General features: G+C 36.5%; 1 protein-coding gene across 2 annotated transcripts in view; it reads right to left on the bottom strand.

Annotated features, from left to right (window-relative positions):
- LOC107749006 (potassium/sodium hyperpolarization-activated cyclic nucleotide-gated channel 1-like) overlaps positions 1-23,536 on the bottom strand; it is a 114,462-nt gene that overhangs the window by 56,809 nt on the left and 34,117 nt on the right. For both annotated transcript variants that reach the window (XM_016564046.1, XM_016564045.1), the window contains exon 3: positions 3,446-3,607. In XM_016564046.1, coding sequence (XP_016419532.1) covers positions 3,446-3,607 — 162 coding nt within the window. The remainder of the gene's footprint in view (positions 1-3,445; positions 3,608-23,536) is intronic.

The raw sequence follows: 23,536 nt of genomic DNA, 5'->3' as shown, positions 1-23,536 counted from the left end.
ATGATGTGACTGAAGACTGGAGTAATGATGCTGAAAATTAAGCTTTGCATTACAGGAATAAATTATATTTTGAAATATATTCTATAAGAAAATAGCTATTTTAAATTTGTAATATTATTTCACAATATTGCTTATTTTTTATTCATATTTTATATATATTTATATTTTATTTTTTAAACCATATTTTTGATTAAATAAATGCAGCCTTGTTAAGGATATCATGCTTCTTTCGAAAACATTCAAAAATCTTACGGACACCCATTTACATTACATTATATTACATTTCCCAACATCAGCTGTGGCTCCACAGGATAACACATGAAGATAAGCATTAACACACTCAGTGTGCGTCATTTGCTTTTCATTTTGTTGCATTTTTTTGCTGACAACTTTTTCACTTGCAAGCACATTGTAATTATGACTTCTAGGCTTGTGAGCAGAACTTCCCAGAAAGATGTGAAGGCAGCATTAAAACTGTTTTATCTAATTTGGAACATTATGATTTTGGAACAGCCCAAAACATTTTTTTTGTAAATGCTGTCTAGATAGGCAACTCTCACTAGGTTTTGTAACAGATCTCAAGTGTTTATGTACTGCAATAAATTCTCATTCTCTGGTTAAAAAGGAAAAAATAAGAAACCTGAGGCTAGAATTTTAAATCAGAGCCACAAGGGGCAATATCAATCTCCTATCGCATCAAACTGCAGTGAAACGCCACCAGCGTTTGACCTCTTCTTTAGCTTTAGAAAGACTCGATTTTTTGAAGTGCATTTTCATGTTTAGAATTGAAAAAAAAAAAAAAAACATATTTGGAGCACAGTAATGTCACTTCCTGTAAGCATTAAAGCTATAACAAAGGACTTCGCTTAGCTTTGTTTTCTTGGATGTTGCTGTATGCATAATTTCCATCTGTTTCATCTGAGATGAAGAGGTAAAATGACATAAAACGTTTCTGAGGTAAAACAGACAGAGCTAAGGCTTCTCAAGCGTCTTTAATTTGTCAGAAATGTCACGTTCAACATAGCCAGAGGTTTCGCAACATTTCAAAACATGACTATCAACGATTCCCGGTAAGGCCCTCCAGAGCCGAGGGGTCTGCAGTATCACATAGAGCACCTCAAAGTTAGATTGAGCCCCCTAGCACTTGAGGGGGATATGGTTGCGTAACTGCGGATAGCCTTATCACCCCACCACCACCACCACCCAAGACTGTTATCTAATGTGATGCCAAGCTAACAAGCTCAGACGAATATGCAAAGAGATTTGCACATGCCCATTACAGGCCGTCTGCTGATCTCTGCGCACGCTTTCAAAGTGAATGCATAATTTTTGTTAGCGGGAAATCAGAGAAATCTGACTTCCTAAAACAGCGTGACACATTTGGCCTTGAACTAAAAAAGCCTAATGCTTTTACCAGCACAGCAATTTGACCTGGAATGTGAGTTGAACTCATTCGAAAAAGCTGGGAGAAGTAAAAAATGATCTTGGCATTTTAACATCCATTTAGCACCAACATGATGTGCGGTGAAAAACTACAGCGAGCCATCTGTCCTGATTAGCTGAACAGCTCTCGTTTGATAAAGGTCAAGTGTCAAATGTTCTGCCCAGTGCCTCTTGGATTTTAAAAGTAATGGGACGTGCACGTCCAAATCTTCGTATGCTAGGGTTGTTTAATGAACTTTTTTCCTTTTTGATTTCGTAAAACATTATGTAGACTAAGTGGTGAGATTATTGCTGCAATCACGTTGTGTAAGTATGTTCAGATGTTTGTTCATGACTATGTCAAACATATTAAAGTTTGAAACTCTGACTGCTACGAAATTCTCTCAATTTCCCCACTTCTATGTTGTGACATCATGTAAAACCACCAACATTGCAGTGGATTTACTGTAACTGTAATAGCTATTGACACATTGCATTGCACATTGCAGCTTATTCTGGCCAAAAACTGCCCACTTAGACAGGAAGAGAGTTTGTGTGTAAGCTTTGTGTTCAGAACTTTTGATTGTCTAGATCAGTGTTTCTCAACCCTGGTCCTGGGCGCCCCCCAGCACTGCACATTTTGTGTGTCTCCCTAATCAAACACACCTGATTCAACTCATTAGCTCATTAAAAGAAACTCCAGAACCTGAAATGGGTGTGTCAGAAAAGGGAGACAAACAAAATGTGCAGTGTTGGGGGGCGCTCAGGACCAGGGTTGAGAAACACTGGTCTAGATGAACTAGGCACTTATTATTTCACATATACAAATCAAAACATTAATCACATTATACTACCATTTAAACATATTGGGTCCATATGATTTAATGTTTTTGAAAAAAAGTCTCATGTTCAACAATGCTGCATTTATTTGATCAAAATACAGAAAAAAACTGTAATATTGTAAAATATTATTACAAAATTAAAAAGAACAGTTTTCTATTTTAATATATTTTAAAATGTAATAATTATTCATTCTAATTTGCTGATTTGTTGCTCAAGAATTGATTAATTGATTTATTTAAATTATCAATGTTTTTTTCATAAACATAAATATTTTTGATAAATATAAAACTCAAAATTAACATTTGTGATTTTGAGTGTTTATTTGAGTTTTTTGTAAACAATTTTAAGTCTTCTTTACTGTCACTTTTGATCAATTCAATGCATTCTTGCAGAATAAAAAAATATATATTTTTTGAAAAACAAAAATCTTACTGACCCCAGACTTTTGAATGATAGCGTATATAATTCTGCCTGTGAAATATCTAGTTTATTTGTTACTAATTCCCTCATTTTTTATTCAACTGGCAAACTAATTTAATGATTAGATTTTCCTCACAAGCACTCAGAATTTCAACGCAGGTTAAGACACGATTTTGGCCCCGGCAGAATGGTAAAAACATCCCTGACCCCTAAAAAGTTATGCTGCAAAGGCAATCTGATTGGAGCTTACGATTTTCACAAGTGCTTTCCAGTTTTGTATGCATTATGCATCAGACAGTGAGACGAACAGCTAGGTAACAACCTCTACACATACTTCAGTTTGATATGCCATTTTATTATTACCATTGTTAGCAGGTGCTCTCTTTGTTCTTCTGTATTTCACAGAAGGTGAATTTATGTAGTGATTAAGTATTTTGCTGTCATAACCAACAAAGCCACACTTGGATCTGTAAAAGTTGCCATAGAAACGAATCATTTCTAAGTCCTGCGATGTGAATGTTTCAGGATCTGAGTTGTCATCTTGTAATTACGGTAATTCTGACACTATGTGAGCGCGGCATATATTTACTGTCATTATTAAGTCTCTTAATGAAGAACAGTTAAACATTTAGAGAACATTTTCACTAAATCCTTTTCTTGTCCACTGATCAAATGATAATTTTGACCTGATCCCATGTGCAGTTCAAAATAAAACCAGAAAATGGTTCTGAAAGAGTAATGAAAAGTTTTGAATACTTACAACCATACCGTTTAGTGACACCCAGCAATCAGGAGGGAAGTCTTGCAGGAGAGGCACCAGAAACTGCAGGCATCCGTCCCAGTGACACAGCAACAACATCATGCCAATCAGATTAAAGATTCTTACCACTGCACTCGCCAGGTCATACGTCATATGAAAAATCTGGAGGAGGAACACAAGGAGAAAAAGATCAGTGGTTTTATTAAAGAATCCTGCACAGGATGGCATTTTGTTGAATAATTTAAGTTCACCCAAAAATGAAAATTCTGTCATTAATTACTCACCCTCATGTTGTTCCAAACCCGTAAGACCTCCGTTCATCTTTGGAACATGGAATAAAATATTTTTGACGAAATCCAAGAGCTTTCTGACCCTGCATAGACAGCAACGCAACTGACATGTTCAAGGCCCAGAAAGGTAGTAAGGACATCGTTAAAATAGTCCATGTTCAACATGCGTCATGGTACTTTTGTGAACGCGTGTCGACTGACACGGAAGAGAAGTCATTATTTTTGTTTTCTTTGCTTATAAAAAGTATTCTCGTAGCTTCATAAAATTACGGTTGAACCACTGATGTCACATGGACTATTTTAACATTGTCCTTACTACCTTTATGGGCCTCCGCTGAGTGCCATGAAACAGCTTGATCAAAGACAATTTTTAATATAACTCCGACTGGATTCGTCTGAAAGAAGAAAGTCATATACACCTAGGATGACTTGAGGGTGAGTAATTTATGGACTAATTTTCATTTTTGGGTGAACTAACCCTTTAATGACAGAATTTTCATTTTTGGGTGAACTATCCCTTTAAGAAAACAGTATGTCATGTGACACTAAAGAGTGGAGTAATGGCTGCTGAAAATTCAGCTTTGCCATCACGTAATTAAATTACATTTCAAAATATATTAAAATTGTAATAATATCTCACAATATTACTATTTTTAACTGCATTTCTGATCAAATAAATGCAGCCGTGGTGAGCATAAGAGACTTATTTCTAAAATATAAAAAAATCTTACCAACTATAAACTAAATGATATTGCACTGCATATATGTATTTGTTTTGTTATTGTATTTCCCATCCCACATGCCCAGGTGATTTATTCAACAGGAAAGTCATTTCAGAGTTCAGAGAAAGTAATTAAATTTTGATTTTTTTTTTATGTATGTATAACATGCACTGATGAATCATGCACAATAAAATCAGTGACATTTATTAAAAAAGTAAATTGGCTACATTTTGATTTCATTTTGTCTATAACAACTCAACTTAATTGTAAGACTGAAAAGCTACTAGATATGCCTTGTTGTCTGTTTCCTGTTCTAATCTCCCTTGTTGATCAGAATCGCGAATGTAGACAGAGCTGAGAATGTCATGCCTTTTCACCTCTTCGTAGATTTATATTGCTAATAATGCAGTGAGAAGAAAGCGAACATCACGGGAGCACTGCGTCTCGCTGAATGACGAGTCACTGCCCTGGAGGATTCAAAACAATTATGCTCGACCCCAAAGACAACTGTCAACACGAGAAGAGATGTGTTATCCATCTCATCTCCGCCTACTAAAAGGTCTGATACTTAATAGCTCTGCATCAATAAAACTGCAATGAAAAGGGCTGTTCTACAATTTGCAGCAGTTCTCAACTGGTTTTGCTTGAGGGTCCAGAATTCACATTAGACATTGAGTGGAAACTCACCATGATGCCACATAATATAAAAGTCACTAAAATGTCTTTACAAACAATCTTGAGATGCTTTTTCCTGCTGAGAAGGCAGATCTTTTAAACTAGACCAAACCAAAACCAGCTTAGGCCTGTTTAACCATCAACTGCAATGGACCAACAATAAGCAAAATAATTAACTTGACATAGGCTACATGGGAAACTTGACAATACATAAGATCCAAAGTGTGATTTACCAGATTGGAACAAACATTGGGCCAAATATAAAAAATGTACCATATTACCAAGTGACAGATGATTTTGCACCAAAATACACTCTAAAAAATAAAGGTCTTTCGTTTCGGTGGTTCCAAAAAGAACCTTCAACATCCATGGAATCCTATCATTTGTGCAAAAGGTCCTTCATAGTGTAAAAAGGTTCTTTTAAGAACTGCTCACTGAAAGGTTGTTAGGAGAACCCAAAAATGGTTGTTCTATGGAATCCACTCTTGAAAATAAAGGTTCTTTATTAGCATTGATGGTTCCACGAAGAACTATAAACATACATGGAACCTTACATTACCCAAAAGGTTCTCAATAATGGAAAAGGGTTCTTTAGTTTATTCAAATGTTCTTTACACTAAGAAAATAATGGTTCTTTTAAAAACTTTTCACTAAAAGGTTCTTTTGAAACCTTTATTTTTAAGTGTGTACCTTTGACATAAAAAAGAGATTCTTCTCCCTTTTAAAAGCAAACTTATTGTGCTGTCACAATTTTATGGTAAGTTGCTTTTCATAATTTGCATTTAGCATTGTCAGAGCAGACCTGCTACTTGTTTTGGTCACGACCCACCCGTTGAGAACACTGTTTTAGGGGTTTCATTGAGAATTCCGCCCACAGGCTCTTACGTGTAACATTAGCTGCTCTTACACACGATTGCAAGAGTCCTTGTCTGTCTTAGTGAACGCCTGGGATATTTGCATGCTTTTCAGCCAAGGTAGATTTGGTTTATGTTTCACAAGAGCGATACAGCCAAGAGCCAAGAGAACGAGAGGAAGGGAGAGGAGAGAGGGAGATACAAAACAGGGGACATGGCCTGAAATGATATGAGATTACATATAAACACGGCAGATGATTAGTCATATGCAAACTACATTGTGCGCTGGCACAACAGAGACTCAGAGGGGTGAAAGGCTTTGAATTCCTAAAAAATGAATTCAGGCTTGGCAAGACGGAAGCGGGTGGCAATTTTAAATGGAGTGAAATACTGCAGAGGAATGGATAGGGGGTTACTTATACTGTCTTTTTACGAGTTGCGTTGCGTTGCATCGTGCCGTGTAAACATGAAACCATGTCTGCAATTGTGATAGGAGAAATGAGTGTGTGTGTGTGTGTGTTTGTAAGTGTGCGAAAGAGATACACATTTATTCTTGTTTTGTTTTGCTGTTTATTCGGTGTAGTCGACTGAAAAAGAGACTGTGGTTGTTATATAATTCACAGTGTCTCTTTTTACATTTAGACTAACACAACTTCTCAGAATATTTACAACAATATAATTGCATTTTACTCCCGTAATGTGACACACACTGCTTCGTGAAACAGGATTTTCAAGGTGTAAAAATGAATGGCAGGACTTGATTTTATCCATTGGGAATTGAATGAATTGTAAAAAGTGGTTGGAAAATAAGAGGAATTTGTCTTTGGTAAAGATAAAAAAAAATTCCTATTTGAAATAACATGCACTGATGAACACAAAAGACCAGAGATGTACTGTATATTAAACAAGTACTAAGTAATGATTTTGATCAACCCAGGCTCATTAGAAAAACGTGCATGTGGCGAAATTTTTTGCAAAATTATGTGAAATTTGAATATGAATCTGGCAACACTGTATTTCTTTGGTTGTTGTACGTATATCTCTTTGGGTTTGAGACTTCGAATAGATCTTATCTATTCACGAACAGCTTGTAACACTCCAAAGAGAAAGGAAAACTTGAAATCGCATCATATGACCCCTTTAAATGTTTATGCTCTATTCTATTTGAAAATAACATACCAACTACCCTAAACCTAATGTACAGTGTTAATAAAAGCAAACATGCATTTGCTTAAGCAACCATGTCATTTTAGCTTGTTTCTAGAAGTCTTTATCAGAACTTGTTTTACGGACCTGAGAGCTTTGCATTGCATGTGTAATGATCAGCTATACCAGGTGAGCTACAGAGCATTTTTACTACACCAGAAAAGCTATACATATAGAGCTGGTTATGTGATGCAAACATCAAAATATATTCGTTTGCAAATCATGCACTATGGTAAAAGTGTTTTGAGATAAACATAACATAGAATTGTGCAAGGAACTGCATGAAAATAAATCTTTATTAATCGATAATCTGCCCCCAAATCATAATTTGTTTGAAAAGTTGTTGGTGTTTTACGGCCACTAGTTTTAATTTCAGCTGGAAAGTACAGTAAATTGTATGTATAGGTACATTTTTGCAAAAATGTAGTTAGAGAGCCATGTTGATTTCCCTTTCATATTGACTTTTTACATCATTGCTATGACATATTTTGACATTACTATTATGGATGAAACTCCAAACACTTTTAACATCAACTCCTACAGCTTGATAATTTGAATTGGTCAGTTTCATCCAACATGAATAAAGAGACAGATCCCGTTGGTTAATCAGACAAGTTCATGTTATAGCACAGCGTGCTCGTCCATCGTTAGCGAACGGCACGGGATAAAAGGTTTCAACGGCACTGGCTCTGAACAAAGCCGATGTTCTCTCCTGAACGCCTCCATGGGCCCCCTCGCTAATTCAGCCATCCCTCATTTGCATGAAAAGCCCATTAACTCCACACATCACTCTGTTTATTTTCTATCCGGGCCAGTTATTTCATTATACAGCCCTGGCCGGAGAAACTGAATACTTTACCCCCCCCAAAAAAGATCTCTACTAATGTTTTTCCCAGCTCCAGTGGTCACTGGTTTTGCATGATAAACCCTGAATTGCGGTGGATATTTCCCCTGCCAAATTAAGGCAGGATTTGAAGCTGAAGGTAATTGTTATCTATTTTTAAGTCGATGGGATTGCTCTAGCACTCCACATACGGCTGGAATTACTAAAGTGTGAATTTGATGGTGTTTTAATGGCCGCTTATGGTATGGGCCTGAACGCTGCGGTGATGGGTTAAGTTCATTTTATGCTCCACAAAACCCACAGTGAGATGTGGTGACCTTTTGTAGTCTCACACTATTTTTGAGTTACTGCAAAGAAGCCGAGGCGTCATTGTGAGTTAACAGAACAGACTGCCGAAACTGTCTCTGCAAATTTCTCTCAGAGTTTTACGCTTGTAATGTGATACAAAAGTATTTCTTTATGAAATACAGAGGCTGTTGAATTTCTTTCATCACAGATGCATTTTGCTATGAAGAGAACAGGTGTTTTAAATCTATGTATAAAAAATGGCCGGATTTAGTTTCTTAAATGTCCCTTATTTGTGAATAGTTTAACTTTCTCCATCTCCATTTCTTATCTAGTAAGCAAGGTCATGTGGATGGGAAAAATCCTGCTCTACATCATTTCTTGGCTGCATCCAAAAACTGAAAAATGCTGCCTTCGGAGGACACATTCCAAGGTACAATAGGAAGGCACCAAGGTGCGTCCGAATCCAAAGTTAGATTCACTTCCTGTCTCATGAGATACCTTCATCTGATTTATTTTTGAAGGCAGCATAGATGTATCCTCATTTTGCTATGAAGAGAACAGGTGTTTTAAATCTATGTATAAAAAATGGCCGGATTTAGTTTCTTAAATGTCCCTTATTTGTGAATAGTTTAACTTTCTCCATCTCCATTTCTTATCTAGTAAGCAAGGTCATGTGGATGGATAATAAAATGATGTAAATCCTGCTCTACATCATTTCTTGGCTGCATCCAAAAACTGAAAAATGCTGCCTTCGGAGGACGCATTCCAAGGTACAGTAGGAAGGCACCAAGGTGCGTCCGAATCCAAAGTTAGATTCACTTCCTGTCTCATGAGATACCTTCATCTGATTTATTTTTGAAGGCAGCATAGATGTATCCTTCGCTGCCTTTGATATCCCACAATCCTATACGTTCCATTCCATGATGATTGAGCTAAAAAAAAATAAAGATGGCATCTAAAAGTTGCGTTTGGTGGTCAGTTTTGTGTGTAAATGTATATTTCTGACAAAATTTTTGCACTTTTGATGTTATTTCTAGTGAGAAATTAGTATTATAGTAATTAAATATTCATTTAGTTATCACCAAAACTCGTTCTATTTTGTTGTAGATAATTTAACTGTTACACTGCCTCAGAAGCCTGTCCGAAATCAGTTTCATGAGGTTCTTTCGTGTAGAAACGCTGCCTACAAAGTCATTAGGCAGCTGATTAGGCAGCAAGTCAGCTGCCTATGTTTTCGGATGCAGCCCTTGTTGTTTTACTCTGAAATACTTCACATTATGGAAGTTAAATGTGTTGTGAATGTAGCTCCAAAGTGAAGTGTGTAGTATTTTTCCCCATCCCATTTGTGGGTTGATTACTCTAAAAGTGTAAACATTATAGCTTTATGTTGCTTTCAAAAAGTTGCTTTGTTTAAGCAGTTCTGACCAGCTCAGCATAGCAACAGTGTCTCAGCCAATGGCATGAGTTTGGGGTGTGGCTATCTCTTTATTTACCAATGGCAGGTGGAATTTTTTTGGAAACCGGTTTAAAAACCTTATTTTTATGATTCAATTTTGACACCTAAATAACACACTTCACCTTTAAGTTTTTGTGAAAAAATGACACAGAATATGGTTTCTGAACAAATCCTGCGGCACCTCCTGATTTAAAGCTGTAACAGTCACTGAGTTGTGAGGTCAAGAATATTGTCAAAACGCATTAACCTTCAAATTGGCCTGAGGAAATGGCTGTATCTTACATACACATGACTAGCATTTTATCTATATTGGTTTTCCTAGGCTTGCAAATACACCTCATGGGACTGACACACAATATCAGAAAGTGCTGACATGACCCTCAATGCCAATGAATCAATCCAATCTGAAGTCAATATCCACAAACAGACCCAGACACAAGGTTTCTTTGGCTAGGATTATGGCTAACTAAACATGCCTTACACAAGTATGCAAAACAGACACTAATTTTTAGCCAATGCATTGTAAGTGTCTTGTTAAACAACTCTTGCATTACTCTAGCGGTAACAAGACTCAATACTCAAGGGTTGGGATAGAGTTGCAAGATAGAGAAGCAAAAGTGTTGTTATTCAGGTAGCTAGTTATAAACATGTTGACAATGTACCGTAGCTAACTTTAACTTTCTCTGCAAGATTATCAAACTATTGCTCCGTCATGTCATTATCTTACCTGACATAGAAAATTGGCTGTACAAGTAAGTTGTTTATGCTAATGTCTGTAGCAGTGGCAATGCAATCCATACTTGTTTGCTTAAGAATTTTCTGACACATTTTGGAAAGCAAATTCCAGCTTGGGAGATAGAAGTGTCTGCGTTCACATACTTGTGTTCTTCATGACTTAACAGTTAAATTTTTTTATTTCTCATGACTTAACAGTTAAAATTTTGTATTTCTCATGACTTAACAGTTACAGTTTTGTATTTCTAGGCAAAAAGTCCAAGTTCCAGTCATACAGTGGTTGGAGGTGATTCACCATTGGAGAGTTACTGAGATCCCAAACCCCATTCTACCCTTGAACAAAGCAATTAACCCAAGGTTGCTGCAATGGGACCATTTCCGCAATTGTTTTCCTGTAAGTCACATTGGATAAAAGAGTTAGCTAAATTGTATTAGCAATTTCACCATACAGAATAATCAAGTAATAGCTTGAGGACATTATTCTGGAGTTTACATACAAATAATTACATGTTTTCCTTCAGGTCTTTGAACTCTAACATACAACGGCAATGTGTTGAGGTGAAGCACTATGGGAATGCCAAACAACAACACTCAATTGATGCTCAAGGTTACTGGTGGAAGGGCACCCAGCACTTAAAAGATCAGACCACCAGCGTCAGATAACCCCTACCAGGCACTGCCACGGACACGGATCGAACAGATGAGCCAGCCCAAGGCATTCTGCATTATTGTCCACTAGGGGAAAATCATACGTCTACAAGGTATTAGTTTTGTCTCCTCGGCACGCTGCATGATTTGAGGTATTCATTTGAGGGTGTTCAAATCCCTAAACCTAAGTATGAGCAACAGTAATAGTGATTCTTGCCTTACAAAAAGTAAAAGAAAGAATCCAGAATTATCATGAGTTGTTTAGACCAGGGGTTGAAACCCCAGTTTGAAAACGCTTTATTTAGTTTCCTTATTCTTGTTTTTCTAGCTATTTCTTAGCATTTACTCATATAACTGTAAATGTAAAATGTGATCAATGTTTCTTTAAAAGAAAAAAAAGAAGCTTTGTGAGAAACTGCAGAGCAGCAGATGAACAAGCTAAACTGAGTAGGAGTAATAAACATAAAAAAGGAAAATAGTTTACAATGCTAATAAGTAGGCAATAGAAACATGGGCAGCTGAGTCAAGCGGAGAGTTCGGTGAATGCCAGAGCAAGCCTCATGCACTCTACTCTCACTTACTATCAATTATTTTCCAACTCGGTCTCCTTCTCAAACTAGTTTGTTTATCTTTCTGTTCTCCTCTCAGTAATGTTTGGAGGCAGATTCCTCTAGTTGGTGATTTGATTGTGTATCAGTTGCATCCCTCCGCGATGGTGTTGTCTCTCCTGGATGTATAAACCCCAGTGGGTTTGTAAGTTGTGTTCCATTGTACCCCAGTGCCTCATGGGAAGTATGATCAGACTTATGAGAGCAGTGCATCCCAAGGCCAAGGTCTCAGAGGAATACAAACTGATGCCTGTATATACACATATACATTATTTATCTTTTATTTTCTTCCTTTCTTTTGCTTACTTATGTACAGTAACCATCGTTAGTACAAAAAAAAGTGTCAATTTTTCCATAGGGAACTAAGGACAGATGCACTCATACTTAAAGACATTATCCAAAAATATGGTAAAACACTGTTGCTGTCACTTATAATAGTAGCTAACACAACATAGTTTTGAGAGGCTCATGCTGTGGATTAAACTAGAACAGCAGCAGGAACATCTACATTTGCTCCATGGTAAATTAATGTTAATAACGTAATGTCATTTAATTTACAGTACATAGTGAATGTGTTGTAGAAGCATTAGGAACATTTGTGTTCACTTATACTGATGATTTCATTTGTAATTGCTTTCAGATTATGCTTTTTTTCTGATTCAGTAACTGTGATAAGTGTTTGCCTGGGTTTCGAACTGCCGTTAGTGCAGTGTTTAATCATGTTACTGTGTAATTTAACAGTTTGTATAAAGGAAAAGTATATAAAATGGCTTTGCAAAGTCACAGTTTATTCAAGTCAAGATAATAAAAAAAATTCCAATCAGTTTATGAATGCATTTTCACCCTAGGAATCATTGGAAAATGTGCTTCAACCTAAATTTCAGCTATCTCCAAAAATGATCCTATACATACAATTCACTGAAGTTTCCAGCTGAAATGAACACTAGTGGGAGTAAAAGCTCGAAAGATCAAAGACAATTTTTAATATAACTCCGACTGGATTCGTCTGAAAGAAGAAAGTCATATACACCTAGGATGCTTCGGGGGTGAGTAAAACACAGCCTAATTTTCATTTTTGGGTGAACTAACCCTTTAAGTTTAGTGTAGGTTCTACAGTTTGTTACTTTCAAATGTAATATGGCATGAACTTTTTCACACTACTAAGCAGACATTCAATTTCCAAACCACCACGATATGTACAATGACCAAAGTAATACAACATGGTAAGATTGTTCATTTGTTTGGGATAAAACTGAACGTGATAACTGAACTACGAACGTGTCGCAAAATGTGCAAGAAGCACCATAATATCCCGTTTCCCCAAAGAGCCTGGGTTGCACATTTTACTGAAAATCTCGCTGACCGCAGCAATCTCTCATTCATTCCTATGCAAACCTAATGAACTGCAATTCTGCAGGAAACGCTGCTCAAACTTCATACTTTCTCTTGTTTTCCTCTCTATTCGTCTTCTCGACCTCCTTCTGTATCTCCACACTCTTTCTTTCTCTCCACCCACCGCTGTCTCTGGGAATGGCTCGGGCAACAGCAATGATACAGTAGAGGCTTCTGTAACTCTATTAATCTTCCCGTGTGAGAGATACTGTAGCGGTGTACAGTGCGCCAGGGCTAAAATTAGCCCACGGCTGTGAGGCCTGATGTTTCACAGTACCCTGACCCATCACCATTCCAGCACTATCTCACATGCACGCATGCTTAGTACACTCACACACCGCTAAAACACACATATCATCACAGACTGTACGTGTAGTAACATATATAAAGAATCACACTCACACAGATGCAAATCTTGAGTACAAAATTAACACTTTCTAAACATCAAATGCAAGTAACAATGGACAGTAATGACAATTTAACTAGTCATTTTAATGTTTTGTAATAGGTGCAGTTTTACTGTGATAGAGAAACCTTGTCTATGAGGCTGCAATCCCAGAATGCATTGTGGCAAGGGTAGTGATCATTTTCATTTAAGATGAAAGATGCACATGGAAATGTCAACTTTGTCTTGTGACATAATATGGTGCAAGCATGCATTGCATTATTAGCATTGCCACAAGGGGCATTATAGTGAGAATATGTTCAGATACTGTCATGGCGGAGCAAAATTTGAAGAATATCTTGCTGAGAAAACTAGTTAAAGCTAGACATTTCATATCCAGAGTACAAAATTAATCAACTTTAAAGACAAATTAACTGCACTGCGGCAAGGTCAGTGATCATTTTCAACTTTGCGTTAAAATGTGTCATAATATAGTGCAAGTATGCATTGCATTATTAGCATTGCCACAAGCGCTATAATGGCAATTAGTATAAACATTCTTCTATGGTCAGCTACTGTCATGGTGGAGCAAAATCTTGCTGAGATAACTAGTTAAAGTTAGATAATGTTGACTTGTTTATAGTTACAGTAGCTACCTGAATAGCATTAAGCTTAATGGCACAGACATATGAATCTAATTCTATCACCGTTTGAAAATTTAGGCTGAGTATGTATAGGCTACTACAAGAACATGCACTTGCAGTACATCAGCCAAACATTTACATACTTGTGTGTAAAGTATGCACTCTATAGTCACAAACCTATGTTGCACATAGTTAGACAAGCACAGTGCTAACCTCATACACTGACACAAAATTTAAATCGACTCACTTTCTCTCAACACAAACACACATACACAGATTCAAGCTAACAACATCTAAGGGTTTAATAGCTCCTTTAGGACCCAGAAAAGACATGAAAAGAGGAAAAAGAAACAGGATTAACAGGAAGATACACGTTAGCCTATTAGCATTGCTAATGTTTCACAGTTCTGGATGGATGAGAGATCATGACAGCCACCTGGGTGCTATTCATCAACTAAACATTAGTGAAAAAAGAAACCGTGGTGGAAAGGAGGAGATTGTGTAACACAGTGATCATAACTATGATCAAAACAGCATTAGCTTTGCTAACGTTCCACTCTGTTGGGGCCTAACCAGGTTCTGGCAGACAAGAGACTATGATTTTAATATAGTATTTCTGTACCAAGAAGGAATTTGTTTTCTTTCTTTATTTGCATATTGACTGACACTAATACAGGCAGTATAGCATGATATAACAACCCAGGCTAAATTATGATTTCAGGGACAGTATATTAATGAATAAAGACTTATTTTCATGCAGTTCCTCACACAATTTTATGATCTTTTATGAGTATGATATGTAAACTAACAAATTTTCATGTTTTCCTCACATAACAAGCTCCATATGTATGTTTTTTTTTCTCTGATGTAGTAAACTTGCTCAGTAGCTCACCTGGTACAGCATTACATATTAAATGCGGAGTGCTGGGGTAATATTATTTCGCATAAATGTCACCACAGGCATGTTTTTCCCACTGAGCCTGTGTTGCAATATAAATATCACGGGACAAGGAGAGATAGAAAGAGATTTATGGGTGATGAAGATAAAAAGACATTCCGATTGTCTCAATCAGATTTGCGTATGTGAATCTCTAATCCTCATTACAGAGTTTATTAGTCAGTTCCTGAGTGGGGTTCACAGTATGCTAACAGAATTAGCTTTATCATTATAACAGCTTTGTTAAAGACAATGCATTCATGCATAGTTCACAGTTTAAACATTTCTAATATGTATCTAATCCAGTACTGCATGCTGACATGGCTTCTGTCACTCTAATTTGACATTGTGTATGTGCATAACCTCTATTAAAGGTTATCAAGGATTAACAGGGACTAATTTGCTGGGATTAAAATCCATGACTGAACTCATTACAATGACAAAGAAAGAAAATAGTGCCAGGTAATTGTATTTATTTTTTAATTATATATATATATATATATATATATTATACATTGCATTATAAAAAGGTTTTATTTCTTTTCTTTTTTAGCGAATACTGAAATGCCATTAATTTGATTTATTCATCATATAATTAAAAAATTATCAAATAGATTTACATCACTAATATATCATTTATATATTATTATATATTAATATTAATATAATAATATCATTATTATACATTTATATATTATTTATATACACTACATGTCAAAAGTTCATAAGAATTATGATTTTTTTTTTTTATGTTTTTAAAGAAATATTAAATGCTCACCAAGTCTGCAACTAGATACAGTAAAACAGTAATACTGTGAAATATTATTACAATTAAAAAAATACTATTTTCTATTTGAGTATATTTTAAAATATAATTTATTTCTGTGATGGCAAAGCTGAATTTTCAGCATCATTACTCCAGTCTTCAGTGTCACATGATCCTTCAGAAATCATTCTGATTTGCTGACACTGATCATATGTATTTATAATCTATAATTAACAATGGGAATCTCGAAATACAGTACTAAAGAGAACGATATTGGTGGTATAACATCATGTTGATGTATTTGGCATTATGCAGCCATGTTTTGCTTACCGATTTCAGGCTAAGATGCATCTTGTTTAAGAATCTTTACACACCCTAACAAGCTAAATGAAGTGGAAGGGCTTTGCACAGAAGAGGAAACGTGACTCACTGCGTTTGCTTTGAGGGGTTTTCACTGTTCCAGAGGAAGAGGACTTTTTACAGTGTGCCTGGCAAACAGCCGCATGGAAATGACATCAGCCTCTCTGCACTCAGTGAGGGCCTGTGAACCGGACCCCCGTGGGGTGACAGAGAATGGGCCAGAACTTTGAGAGCAGCCTCACCGGCTGTCATTAAACCTTCTTATTCCGCCCATTACGGAGCCATTTAGCACTTTCACATCCTACTCACACCGACCTGACAGTCTAAGAGAGAGGAGGGCCGATGAGTAGCCTGCTATCAGTGAAATATGTGTGAAAAAAATCGAAAAAAGCAAAGATGAGGGGTTTATTGGAGGAAGGGAGAATGGTGATGAAAGTATAGATTCAAATTAGGTGAGATGAACAGAAGACAGTACAAAACGGTGAATATAAATACAGTAAAATTGTAGGGATGCACAATTCTTTACTACCATGTATTGTATCAGCTGAGTTTGTATATAGACCAATTTCGGTGCAAACAGCGATGACGTTTTTGTGGGCGGAGCGTAACTGGTGGCAGTAAATGTCAGTTTTAAAGTAGCAGTCTATGGAAGCCATGGAATAAAAGAATAAAATATGTAATTTTGAGTTTATATTTCAAAATTCTTACTTTTTTCTCGCAATTCCAAGAATCATGAGTTTATATCCCACACTTCTGGCTTTCCTTCCTCAGATTTGACAAACTCACAATTTTTGAGTTATAAAGTTCGAACTAGTAGATATAAACTTTTGCGAGAAGAAAAGTCAGAATAGTGAGATAGAATAGGTAAATGTTCTGCAAAATGTTTTAGGTTTAAATAAAAATATAGGTTTATATATAAGTTTCAAATGGCGTCTTTGATGACAGTTTTCTACAAGAATTATTTGCATTCCAATTCTAACATCCAAAGGCACAACAATACATTTTTTTTCTCTCATTCCATACCCGTTTCCCTCCACTTGTTACTAGTGTTTATATATTGGCAGATATAGGATATTGTACATGCTCATTTCCTCTGTTTATTAATTTATATTGCCTCTGCCATCATTTCAAAATGCTAAAAACTAATTTACACTGTTCTGTAATCTTAAACGAATCTTAAAATGAACCGCCATTTTTCATACATTCAAATATTGTGTTATTATTGTGTACATTAAAATATAGGGTTATTCTAGTAAACTAAAACTAAATTTAAATTATTGAAAAACATTTTTGTTAATTAAAGTAAATGTTAACTGAAATAAAACATAAAAAACGTATTTTATTTCAAGGCAACACTTCTCATTTTTATTTACTTTAACTTGATGTACTAAAATAACTAAAATTAAAGGGGTCATATGATGTTGCTAAAAAGAACATTATTTTGTGTATTTGGTGTAATGAAATGTGTTTATGTGGTTTAAGGTTAAAAAAACACATTATTTTCCACATACTGTACATTATTGTTTCTCCTCTATGCCCCGCCTTTCTGAAACGCTTTTTACAAAGCTCATCGGTCTGAAAAGCGAGGTGTGCTCTGATTGGCCAGCTATCCAGTGCGTTGTGATTGGCCGGATACCTCAAGCATGTGACGGAAAAGTTACGCCCCTTACAATACTGTGATAAAGAGAAAGGAAAAATTGAAATCGCATCATATGACCCCTTTAAAACTGAAAAAAACTAAATAGACATTTAAAATAAACTAATAAAAATGTATGTAGAAAATATTAAAATAAAATCGAATTCAAAATATTATCAGAAACCATAATAGTATCTGTTTTTTAATCCCTCTCTTACATTTATTTAGTCAAAATAGAACATATTGTAATATCCTTTTGTGTGCTCCACAGAAAAAGAAAAATCATACGCTGTGGAACAACATCAAGGTGAGTAAATGATGCAGAATTTCCATTTTTCGCTTGAACTGTCCCTTTCATATAGGAATGCAACTCCAAGTTATTAAGCATGAACATACGCAGAAAAGAAATAAAAGCAAACTGTACAGTTTACTAAGCTCAGACCTAGTAGAAATGTCTTAGACGTGTCCAGACTGTGTGACCTAACATGCAGTTTTCTCTGATGAGTCCCTGATGTTATTTAGCGACTACAGACATTATTAATTCAAGCCAAGGTAACGATCAATAAACACATTCCTTGGGTCGCTGCCGCATGTGTGTGTGTAGAGGATTTGGCAACTCAAACCTGTCGGCTATGTTTTACCTCAGAGCACAAAAACATCGGACACTTCGATTACTGAAGTTCAAAAGCTTTGTGAAGAGAAGGCAGCTGATCCAAAAGTCATCTCGCTGCAGCGTCTTTCACCAACGAAATAAATGCATTTTCTTTCTTCAGAAACACAGAAAAGGTCTGTGAAAGTTCAGGGGTTGTCAGCGCATCACGATTCAGTGTGCTGAAATCTAGGACGTCCTGCTGAATTCTAATGTATCAGATGAGTGTGAGGGGAAGAGGCCAGAGAGATTTATTTTCTTTGATAAGACAAGGGATATTTAGAAAGCCTACTTGTAAACATCGCATTCCACCATAATCTGGCTTCCACATTCAGTTAAGAATGGAGGAACACACAACAAACGTGTTCGCTCACGTGTCTGTCCATCTGTCGAGCATTTCAAGCTTGTCTTCTCACTGTTGTGACATTCTGATGTTTGTTACTTGGAATTAGATAAAATATCTTTATCCTATAAAATCTTTTCAACTCTAATGAGAGTAAATCACATGGACAGACATCATTCTTTAATCTTCTATCCATTAGTGGGTTTTCCTGTAAGCCACAGCATGATGTTGGTGATTTATGGCCTTTGGAAAAAGATCTACTGTTAGTTTTATTCTTTTATATTATATAACTAGAATAAAAACTGGATGTTACAACATATATCGTATCTAACTTGTTTGGAAACGGTCATTAGTGGTTTTAATACTTAGCAACTGCATAGCAATGTCCTGGAACAACCTGAAAACACCTACGAAACCATGTAGCAATCCCCTAGCAACCACCCAGAGCACCCTAGCAACTGCATAGCAATGCTCTGGAACCACCTGAAAACACCTACGAAACAATGTAGTAATGCCTTAGCAACCACCTGGAACACCCTATAGCAACTGCATAGCAATGGCTTGGAACCACCTGACAACACCTAAGAAACCATGAAGCAATGCCCTAGCAACCACCAAGAACAGTCTTGCAAATGCATAGCAATGCCCTGGAACCACCTGACAACACCTAAGAAACCATGTAGTAATGCCCTAGCAACCACCCAGAACACCCTAGCAACTGCATAGCAATGTCCTGGAACCACCTGACAACACCTAAGAAACCATGTAGTAATGCCCTAGCAACCACCCAGAACACCCTAGCAACTGCATAGCAATGTCCTGGAACCACCTGACAACACCTAAGAAACCATGTAGTAATGCCCTAGCAAGTACCTAGAACACCTTAGCACCCATTTGGACCTCCTTAGCAACAGCATAGCAGTGTCTTAGCAACCACCCTTAACACCCTAGCAACTGCATAGTAATGCACTTGAACCACTGATAACACCTAAGAAACCATGTAGCAATGCCTTAGCAACCACCCAGAAGGCTGTGGCAACAACTTGGACCACCCTAGCAACTGCATAGCTATGCTCTAGCAACCACCTAACATTGTAACCAACCGGAATAACCTAGAAACCATATATCAATGCCCAAACAACTATCCTGAACTCCCTAGCAACTGTATAGTAATACGCTAAAACCACCAAGAACACTAAAAAAAACAGATGTGATGCCCTAGTTGCCAGAACACCATAGCAACCACTTGGACCACCATAGCAACTGCATAGCAATACCCTAGCAACCACCTAGCAATGTAACAAACCTAGCAGCCATATTGCAGTATCCTAACCACCATCCTGAACTCCTTAGCAACTGCATAGTAATGCACTTGAAACACCAATAAAACATAAGAAACCATGTAGCAATGCTTTAGCAACCACCCAGAATGTCCTAGCATCCGCATTGCAATACCATAGTAACCACCCTAAACTCCTTAGGAACTGCATAGTAATGCCCTAAAACCATCCAGAACACTTAAAGAATAATGTGATGTCCCAGTTACCAGAACATCATAGCAACCACTCGGACCACCCTAGCAACAGCATAGCAATGCTCTAGCAACCACCTAACAATGTAACCAACCGGAATAACCTAGCAACCATATAGCACTACCCTAACAACCATCCTGAACTCCCTAGCAACTGTATAGTAATGTGCTATGTCTATGTAGCAATGCCCTAGCAACCAGAACACTATAGCAACCACCCAAAAAGCCCTAGCAACCACTTCGAACACATCAGCAGCTGCTAGCAATGTATTAAAACTGTTACACCTTAGCAACCTTGTTCCAGTACTGTGGAGGAACACAGGCTCTCATGAGAGGCGTAAAACACGTGCTGAGTCCGGTGTAGTGGTCTGGAATGAGTGCTGCTGTGGAACAGAAATGAGTTAGGATTTTTGCTGGCTGATCTCTCCATCTTTACGTGCCCTAAGTGGCACATCCTCCCTGCGTGTCGCAGCTCGGTCTGGGCTGGGCCGGTCTGGGCTGCAGTGGGTCTATTTTAGCCTCAGAAGCGTGATAACCTCAACTCCTCTGCTCTTTTAATCTGAGGCCTGAACGAGACGCAGAGCAGCTCTCTTAATTCACTTCTGGCTTCTCCTTACCATCTCGTCTGTTAGTCAAAACAGTACACAACACTGACAAAAAGTACAAAAATCCTTACAACACCCATATTGTAAGCATTATATTTTTATATATGTATATATTATATGTGGTATTACTGTACAAATTCACAGAGCTTATACTCTCTCTCTCTCTCTCTCTCTCTCTCTCTATATATATATATATTAGTGCTGTCAAACTATTAATCGCGATTAATCGCATCCAAAATAAACGTTTTTGTTGACATAATATATTTGTGTGTACTGTGCACATTTATTATTTATATATAAATACACACACATACAGCATATATTTCGAAAATATTTACAAATATATATTTATATTCATACAATTTATATTATATAAAAAAACTCTGCAGGACACCGGCCCTCCAGGACCGAGTTTGGACAGCCCTGCTATAAACAGTTTGTGTATGTAGAACAAATCATTTATTATATACCGTATATACACATTTAGTTTGATTCAATTTAACTTACTCTACATATTCAGTGATTTATTCAGTGTTTTGTTTTGTTTTGTTTTGTTTTTTGTTTTTTGTTTTTTGTTTTTTGTTTTGTGAGTAACAGGACCATGTTTTTAAAAAAAGTATATAGTGGCAATTTTTCTTTTATGGTGATTTTCGAAGGAGAGAATTAGAACAGATACTTTATAAGCCTATAATACTAACATGAGACAAAAGTCCTGTGTTACATTAGCAGTTTACAGTGTGTGTTATTTTAAAACATCCTCGTGTGGAAGGTTTCTAAAACAAACACCGAAACCTATCATGCCCAAGGCCTCATATTTCAATGCTAAACAGAACTTATTTATGGTCTGAGGGTAGAGGCAATCGATTCTTGGATGTAACACAAGAACATGGAACAAAACAACAACACAATCTAGCTAGCTTCTGTTAAAACAGCATTTCTCATATGTACACTCATTAGCAGCAATCAGCAATGACAAACTTTTCATTTAAAAATGGTTTAAAGAACCTAAATTCCATGCACAGCTTTCCTTTTTGATATATTATTAATTTATCCGATTTCTCTGAGCTCTACTCAGTTCATTTGTTATATGTGTAACATTAAACTAGGTAGATCTTGTTTAAGCTTCCCGCTTTCATTGATGTATCATTCTGTACGTCCTCAATACGAACAATAAGAGACATTAAAAATGCAGTTACGGGAAAGCTGGATCGATTATATTCTTTCATATACTGCATGTCCAATGCAGTGGCCACAATATAGTGCATGAAATATTTAGTTGCCAATATTTGAATTGATTAGCAGTCTTTCTGAAAGCAAAGAAAAATATAGCGAAATGCATACTGGGTACAGAAAATATGGTAAAAGAACAGATGTTAACAAGTTCATTGGACTAGTAGTCGAATGATTTGATAAACACTGCAAATCAGTATTTTTTTTCAGTCTTGTTTACCAGTAAAATATCATTGAAAATCAGATAAAATGACTTTTGATATGACTTGTTTTCAGATAGCAGATCTTGAATGAAGTTTTCTTCCAAAGTGCCCATATTAAACAGGGAGACTAAGAAAGAAACACTTATTGCCTGTTATTTCCATCTGGCAACATCACTACGATAGCCACAACCTATAAAGCGGCCAAGACACCATCCACTATCCCTAATTATAGAGCCTAAATTACCAGAGTTAAATTATTGATCAAGGCCACAGCTAATGGTTGTGTCAGATAGTTGATCTCCCATGATTCAAATGCCAAACTCCTGATCCCAGACAACATCGCTCAGCACGTCTGTGATCATTCACACAAATGAACATCCTCATGTGGGTCGGAATGGGAAATTCATTCCCTTCGGCACTCGGGGAACCTTAGATAGTTCCTGTAAAACAGCGCCTTCGGGCAAATATAACGGTGTGCAATGTTTGATGTAAAATGATGACCTGGCACGATCATCTTACAGGTTTGACATTTCAGTAAGTACATATATTCAATTATTTATATCATCGGACATTTGAAAACATGAGATAGATACAGGTTAACCACAGGTTGTTGTCTTAAAGGAGGAAGCAGTATATATATATATATATATATATATAAACAATTTTTCTATTTTATTGATTTTTTTATTGCAAATTAACTATTAATTATTGCAAAACATATGATTGCCTGTAAAAAAAAACAAACATAATAACATTAAAAAAAAAATAAAATCTGGACACCATACAAATCTGGCATTGCAAGACTATACTATATCATAAAAATAAAATATGTTAGATAAAGACATAAAACTTGACTGTAAGATATTGCTGTCAAACAAACTTTTAGAGGCCTTAACATATGAAAATGTATCAGAACCATCATATAGCGAATATTTGGCAGCGACATGTAATGTATTGATAGTCAGAGCATCTGGGCTGAATTTATATATAAATCCTTCTGAGTGACTGTCTAATGTTTCAGTGATGTCTCCATCTCAAACAGACTTCTGTAACAGACTAAAAATGTTGCTCCGCTCTGTTCTTA

The sequence above is a fragment of the Sinocyclocheilus rhinocerous genome, unplaced genomic scaffold (assembly GCF_001515625.1).
Source record: "Sinocyclocheilus rhinocerous isolate Xijiao unplaced genomic scaffold, SAMN03320098_v1.1 scaffold260, whole genome shotgun sequence".
Taxonomy (NCBI): Eukaryota; Metazoa; Chordata; class Actinopteri; order Cypriniformes; family Cyprinidae; genus Sinocyclocheilus; species Sinocyclocheilus rhinocerous.
Note: the sequence above shows the minus strand (reverse complement) of the source record. Positions and strands in the feature narration are given on the sequence as shown.